General features: G+C 38.5%; 1 protein-coding gene across 1 annotated transcript; it reads right to left on the bottom strand.

Moving 5' to 3' along the window:
- Positions 1 to 5,933: 5,933 nt before the first annotated feature.
- On the bottom strand, positions 5,934 to 6,875 carry LOC118924120 (olfactory receptor 2G3-like). Its single transcript, XM_036908624.2, has one exon. It carries the CDS (start codon positions 6,873 to 6,875, stop codon positions 5,934 to 5,936), a length of 942 nt encoding a protein of 313 aa, XP_036764519.2.
- Positions 6,876 to 8,241: the final 1,366 nt, after the last annotated feature.

Raw genomic sequence — 8,241 nt, 5'->3', positions numbered from 1 at the left:
ATGAATTGCTAATTCTACATGTGGCCTCTGGTCTCCATCATGTCCCCCAAGGTGGGGACTTTGACACCCCCCCCAGTTGAATGGCAATGCCCAGTAATCCTGTGTGGGTGAGGGTTTAGCTGAATCCTTCATACTGTCTCCCATAAAGTTTGGCAGGGGCACAGGCTGGGCATGAGGCCCTGACTCTGGTTTCCGTGTCCTGGACATCAGCTGCTGGAACTGCTGCTCTGGCTTCAATTGGTGCCACAGTTCTAACAAGATTCTATCGGGCTGCCCATCAAGTTTTTCTTTCACTACCCTGGCCTTTATCAAGTCAACCCACATCTGGGTCCTCGAGACCTTCACGGGGCAATTTGTACTTCTCCTTTCAGTCATGGCCTGTACTTACCTCCATGCTCTTATTGTTTCAACCTCCTACAGATCTGCTAATTTATGAGTAGCCTCACTTATGAGTTGCCCCTAGGTGTGGGGCTAGAGTATTCACTAGAGACCCAAAGAAAGATGTGGGAGCTGTATGCAACACCAGATTTCTCATTCCTATAGTAAACAGCTCCTCACTGGGGCCCTGGGGGTCCATATTATAGACGATATTTTTCATACCCAATTCCAGCAGTACCTGTTGGGGCTCTGTATACGTTTTCCAACTACTGGGAAAAAATGGTAAATCACCCTGATTAGGGCAAACTATCCTGATGATGACAACTGTCAGTGGTTCCAGGAGTGTCTGATTCCCTGAGGCATGATGGGTATTTTGCAACCGCTGCACAGGGAAGGATGAGTCGTCAGGGAAGTCATTCTACTCATCTCAGTACCTGACACAACAATGTTTTTCACCCCCATATACCAGAGACGTAAAAGCCATGTAGGCAGAGATTCCAATGGCCTCTGCCTATACCAGACACTCATGTCCACCTGCCCATCCTGGGTATAGGGGCAGAGCATAGAGTGCTCCACAACCTGCTCTTTCCCCTGAGGAGCCCATGGTAATTTCATTTTTATTTTCTTAACTACAGCTGGGTGGGCCTTTAAAACAGGAGTAGATGGTACCTCCGGCCATAGGCTGGGTAGCAGATCCACCAATGGCCCCGCCTCCTCCTCTTCTCCCTCGGGCTTCTCCACCAATTGCTCCTTCTCCACCATTTCTGACACTGAAGACACTACGCTTTCCTCCCCCTCCCCGTTGGCCTCCTGCAACTTGGCTTTTACTGCCATCTCCCCCCTCGCCATTGCTAAGCAATCTTCTAGGAGCATAACATGCCTTTTCAGTAATTGTCTGTCTTCTTTAACAGCATCCCATCGGTTATTACCAAGCTCCTCCAAGAGATGCTGAAGTATGTCTCTCTCCCACCTGAGTCCCTCAATAATCCTTTCTTTCTCCTGTATAACAGTTTCACTGTCTTGATGAAAAGAGACCCTACAATGCCAGCCACTACGTGGCCCCCTAATGTCTCCAGGTAGTCTTACAATGCACAGAGGGCTAATTTTGCAGCTTCTGGTGTTTTCACCCTTCCCCTGTTCTGGGGAAAGCCCCACATCTCTTAGAGGTACTTTACCCTGGACCAATTCCCCACTAGAGGTTCCCAACTTGGAAGCTCCACAAATGGGGAGATAATAACAGGTGAAGTGGCACCCTCTGCCGCTGCATCAGCTGGGGCCTCCCCACCATCCACAGGAGCAGCCCTCCCAAAAGTCATACCCATTATGACAGATTTCGGGTTCAGAGGCACTCTGCCAACTGCCACCAGATGTAAGTCCAAGGACAGTAAATCCCTGGAGAAAATAACTCTCAAAACTGAAATCAGTCAAAGGGAGAAATAAAGTTTAAGACCCACTTATTTCTTACAAACTTCAGTTCAGGGCCATTTTTCTCCTCTGCTTAGGAAGAAGCAAGCAAGCCAGCCAGCCCACTCCCCTTAATCTCTCAGGTTCAGACATGCCTTCGGTGGGTCACCCAGGTAATTACCCACTGATATGGAGATGAACTTCTCTCCACTCCAGAGAATATGCAAATTCACTAAAGCCCAGTGAGATATTCTGGAAATGTTACAGTTTCACCCACAATCCACCAGAACCATGATAAGTTGTATGTTCACTGGGAACCAATTGATAGCTATTTTAACATGTGGCCTCTGGTTCCCCATGGTCCCTCAGGGCAGGTACCTCGACCTTCCTCTCAGTCAAACTGTGTTCCTCTTCAATGGCACCTCACTGCCGATATGCTCCTGCTCCCTCCTCTCACATGAGTGCCACTTCCTTCTTCGGGAAACCTCAGGAGTTTGCAGCTCATGTTCTTGTGCCACCATTTCTTGGGTATTTCAGGATTATGTCCTTCTCTTCTGTAGACTTTTTTTATATTGTGCGAAACACCCAACCTACAGTCCCCACTGCTTCACAGGCACTCTCTCAAAAGACCTACTTACTATACCAAGGGCTATCTGTACTGCCTCAGGTTATCACTTCCACTTGCCTCCAGACCACATACCCAATAGGGGACAATCCACTGTCTTCCCATTCACAGGGGCAGCCTGCTGAAGCAGCCCTCCCATAAGGGCAGCCTGTCTTTTTCCTTGGTCAACAATGAACACTGCTGACTTTCGCCAATTGTCTTGCCAATGGGTTTCAGCCCTGGGCAAGTTCATTATGGATTCAATGTGACCAAAGAAAATAACAGCAAACGTTCTTTGGGGTGAAAGGGTTTATTACCCGGCTTGTTCTCCTGGCGGTAGGTCAAGCACTAGCGTCTCTGCCTCCGCCCAGAGTATTGGGCCAAGCTCTCTACATAGTGCAATAATAGCTTAGTTCCTAAAGGTGTGGAAGTGGTAGCCTAGCAACAGGTCAGTTACATCATTAGGTGGTTTAAGTTCAGTGAGAATCCGGGCCATGGGAACTCGAACTTCCCCACAAATACAACCCACACTTGTATATAATATTTGAGAATATCTCACAATAACAGAATATACTGAGGTGGAATTAGAAGAGAAGTCAGGACAAATCTTATGGATCTTTCATATATTGAATATATAATTTTATATAGTGAGAGTTTAGGAGTATTTAAAGGTACATATCACATAATGTAACTGAGTTGAAGTAAAACTGTAGACCAGGGAAGATTAAGATCTCTTAAAAACTTGGAATATTTTGATATTACAGTATTATTAGTTCATTTAATCTTCCTAGAGCTTTGGAAATATGTTTCTTTTGAAGGACACTACCTTTTGTATGTTTAAAGTATTCTACTTAGAAACTGTTTTATTCTGAGAGATTAAGTAAGTTTTTCTCAAAGAAGAAATCCACAAGCTTTGAAACAAGTGAATTTTATCTTTAAATATTTAATGGCCCTTGAGGCAGGGATTTGAGCTTTGTCTTAGCTTTACCATTTTCAGCTTATCATCATTACAGATAAAGTAAGATTTGGTTACTCATTGATTCAAGTAGACAAAAGAAAATCCAATCAACATTTTTGTAAAATTTGAACAAATTTGACCTAAGCTTGTTATTGGAACTACTTTTTGCTGTTTCATGAGTAAAAAGTCTGGAAGTGTTTTTGAGCTTCAGTCCATATGTGATGGTTGAGATAGCATTGTTTTTTGGAAATGCCAGAGGGAAGTTTCTTGTATTTTAGTAGTTCTTTCTATTTTGAATTCTGATTAAACAGTCTTTAAAGGATTAGTATAAATCAAACTATTAAGACCATTAGTTTATATAATAGGATGTTTACTTTAGTATTAGCTGTAGTTTTGTTAAGTGATTTTTTCTTTGGAAGTTGCCTTGTTGTCAGTAGGAAGCCAGTGCTTTGTTTTCAAATTTTTAATCGCGATCTGTGATACATAGCTCATTTGTAATTCATAATATGTAGAAATTAGGGACAAAACCTAAAGTATAAGGACTATCAGAATGGACGTCAGCTCTTAAATCTCTAGCAAAGTAGCACACACATATCAGAGCTATTTTCATACAATGAAGCATTAGTGACATAAAATATTTAGAAGTGGCAGCATTATTGTCAATCTAGACTTTTATTATTAGAATTGTCATCAGTTTTGAACATTAGCCAAATCAGAATGTGGCATGTTTAGACTTTGAATAGCTTTTAGATGGTTGTGACATTTCTCTTTATTATGTGAGAGGCAGACATTAAAGTACATAGATGCTGAAATAGAGAATATCAAATATATATGATTATCTTAGTGTTCTTTATTTTATAGCATGAGTAAATAGACCTTTGTGGTTACCTGATGGTTATTCAAGAAATCCTAACCTCAAGGATAGTTTAGATATAGAAGACATCTTACCATTTTTGACAGAGAAAACTTGATTATGCTGTACCTATTAAATTGTACTTATACATTAAATTATCCAAAGGTACTGCATGTTTCTTTATTCTGGTAAAGAAATGGCCATTCTATAATGTATAAATATAAGAGATAAAAGTAGATTTAAAATTATGCTTGGTTACAAGTGTTTTTCATTCTCTACTTAAAGTTTTCTCAGGTTTGCAAATACTAGTCAACATCAAACTTTTAAAGTTAGAATGAAGATCTTGAAGCCACCAATTAAACTGATACATTCAATCTGTATGATTTGAGCATTAAAAAGTTCCTTCTTTTTAATAAAAGCACTATTCATGTTAATTTAAGTTAGGTGAATGCCTACTTTTATAATTTATAGACTTTACATAATGATAGATAATTTAGCAAAACCAATAGGCGATATTAGTGAAATTCAAAGTACATAGACTTTTTATACAAAACTAAAATCAAGATTGTATAAAGTAAAACATTTTGCTAATATTTTTATGAGGAGAGAGACATAGAGCTGGTTTTATGTCAAAATTATTAACCAGTCTAGCATTTGAAAAGAAACACCTTAAGTAATTAAAACACATATATGTTTTTTCTATGTAATTATATATCACATATAAAAACTTTAACATTGTTTAAAAATAATGCAGTTTTGTTTACAATGTAGTAGTCAAGTAATCAGAGCCATTTACTAAATTAAGAATGTATTTTTTAACTTTGAGTTACAGTTTGAGCAAAAAAATTTTGCAAAGAACCAATACATCATTTAAAGCATAAGGATATGTGATCTTAGAAATCTAAGTTTCTTTTATTTAAATTTGATATAAACATGTATTCACTTTTGTAAATCAGTCATAGCTCCATTGCATTTTAAGAGAAATTATATTTAAATGATGAAAGTATAGCATAGAGAATGCAGTTAATAATACTGAAATATCTTTCTATGTTGACAGATAGTAACCACACTATGTGAGGCAAGCATTTAGTAATGTGGATAAATTTTGAAACACTGTGTTGTATACTTGAAACCAATATAGTATTTTATATAACTATACTTCAATAAAAAATTATTCTCTCTTCTGTCTCTAAGGTAAGAGGTACTAATTTGCTTGCTTAAAACTGTATTTTTAAAAATTGAAAAATGTTATCAATGCTTGTCAACTCAGATGACAAGAAAATGTAACAGAACATGATTTAAAGTAGAAACAGAAACATTTGTATATATGAAAAGAATTAAGACATAAATATTTATGTGGCACACTTTATTTATACAAGAAAGATCCATCATAGGTGGATTTCATTTAACATGGCCAAACCAAAATTAATAAAACATAAAGGGCAGAGAGGGGAGAAAATTAAATGCAGAGATTCTGGAAACAGTAAACCAGATTTGCACTTTATTGGACAAACTGTTTAATTGGCTGACAAATAACAAAGATGTCTGTCTGGACAAGCTATCCTTAAGTATGTTAAGTAGGGAGATTAACTATTTTCAGTTTATGGATTCTCCAGAAAGTCTTGAGAGTTTTGCAGCAGTATGTCAGGCTGTCTCTGAATAGTGTGTACTGGATCTTTCCTTCAGCACCTCCACCTTACTTAGACCAGGTCTGTACCTTTACCTTTTATAATTTCTCAATCTGCTGTGTTCATATCTTTTCGTAGCAGCCTCTTCAAAGCTCCTTTTACATCTTTGTTTCTCAGAGTGTAAATGAGAGGGTTGAGGGTGGGAGTTACAACAGTATACAAAAGGGTTATGAACTTCCCTTGACTGTGGGCATAGGAGCTGTTGGGCTGGATATAGACAGCTGTGCTGGTCCCGTAGAAGAGGGACACCACCAGCACGTGGGACCCACAAGTGCCAAGGGCTTTATGCCAGGCTTGGGCTGACTTGATTCTCATTACTGCTTGGATAATATACCCATATGAGATCAAAATAAATGCCAGGGGGAGAAGAAGGAGTACCAAGGAGGCCACGAAGAGCTGGACTTCATTGGCATGAATATTTACACAGGCCAACTTGATCATTGCAGGCACTTCACAGATGAAGTGGTAAATCGTACGGTTCCCACAACGGGGCAGTCGAAGGGTTATTGTGCCCTGAATTAGGGTGTTGCCCACTCCACTCAACCATGCTGTTCCTGCAAGAGAATGGCAAAGTCGTGTGTGCATAACTGTGGCATAATGGAGTGGTTGGCAAATGGCAGCATAACGATCAAACGCCATGACCGCTAGGAGAACACATTCAGTGGATCCCATAGCCAGGGAGATGTAGAGTTGAATGGCACAACCTATACGAGTAATTGTCTTGGCTGGACTGTGGAGGTTCCACAGCAGCTGGGGAACAATGCTGGTGGTAAAGCAGAGGTCAACGAAGGAGAGATTGGTAAGAAAATAATACATGGGTGTGTGGAGAACGGGGTCCAGACGAGAGACCAGGATGATAGCTATGTTGCCTACAAGGGTCAGGAGGTAGGAGATTAAGACAACCACAAAGAGGACCTTCTCAAGCTGCGGCTGGTCAGAGAAGCCCACCAGTATAAAATCACCTGCCAAACTCTCATTAATCATCGTCATCACCCTATGCATGAGAAGAAGAGAGGCACGTATGAAAATATACATGTTAGATAGTGAGAATGGATTAAAATTAGAAATACAGTTTAAAAAAATTTGAACCTGAAAGTGAGATATGAGAGAGTATGTCATGCTTTGGGTAAAGGGGAAGGAAAGGGAGAGCTGTATGACTCCAGAAGGAAAGTAAAAGTGCTCACATACTGTGAAATAAAATAGACCATACGAGGAAGGATCAAAAATTTAATTATTGATCAAATCTTCCAAATTGTTTCATTTTTTGTTGTTGTTTGGAAATCACCCTCTTTTTCCTCAACAGCATTTTGTAAGATTATAAAGAAAAGAAAAAGTGAGATGTTGTCCAATGAACAAACATTTTTGTTCCCATTTTATCAGTTCTCAATAGTAAAAATAGCAAATAAGGATCAGGTATATATTTGAAAAAAAATCATCTCACTATTATAATACTCTACCTTGACACATGCATTTGTCAATATCATGCCAAGGATGCAATGTGAAATACCCAATCACGATGTAATTTCAATTACTTAATAGAGACCATCTACATAAAAAATTTTATTTCAACACATTTCTTAAAATTTAAAAGTGAGGAGATGGTATTAACAGTTTTCAGAAGAAACATTGCTGTAAATTGCAAATAAGTTTTAGTGCTGTATTAGAAACATTTTGTATTTATTTACACTGTACATTTGTATATTAATTAAAGGACCTAAAGCTTTTCATAAATTTCATTTTTTTTATTAAGGTATCATTTATATACCATCTTATGCTCAAGTTTCACATGAGTAACATTGTGGTTACTACATTCCACCTATTATCAAGTCCCAACCACATACCACCACATATCCCATTACAGTCACTGTTCATCAGCATAGTAAGATGCTTTAGAGTCACTACTTGTCTTCTCAGTGCTATAGTTCCTTCCCCATGCTCCCCCATATTATGTGCGCTAGTCATATGCCCTTAATTCCCTTATCTGTCTCTTCACACACACACCCCAAGTTCCTTTCCCTTTGGTAACTCTTAGTCCATTCTTAGGTTCTGTGATTATGCTGCTGTTTTGTTCCTTCAGTTTTTTCTTTGTTTTTATACTCCACAGATGAGTGAAATCATTTAGTACTTGTCTTTCTCTGCCTGGTTAATTTGAATGGATAAAGTAGATGTGGTATATATACACAATCAAATACTATTCAGCCATTAGAAGAAAACAAATCCTATCATTTGCAAAAATTTCATTTTTTGATAGATTTCATTAAAATTGTGTTTGGACTTCATAAACTAAATTTTCCTTTATACAACTTTTTATTATTTAATAACAGAATAAGAAGTCTGTTTCATTCCATTACAAAAT

Source organism: Manis pentadactyla, chromosome 16, assembly GCF_030020395.1.
Source record: "Manis pentadactyla isolate mManPen7 chromosome 16, mManPen7.hap1, whole genome shotgun sequence".
Classification (NCBI taxonomy): domain Eukaryota; kingdom Metazoa; phylum Chordata; class Mammalia; order Pholidota; family Manidae; genus Manis; species Manis pentadactyla.
This window is presented reverse-complemented; position numbering and strand designations above follow the sequence as displayed.

Excerpts from the sequence above, each read along its gene's own strand:
- LOC118924120 (XM_036908624.2), bottom strand. The coding sequence starts at position 6,875 with ATGACGATGATTAATGAGAGTTTGGCAGGTGATTTTATACTGGTGGGC.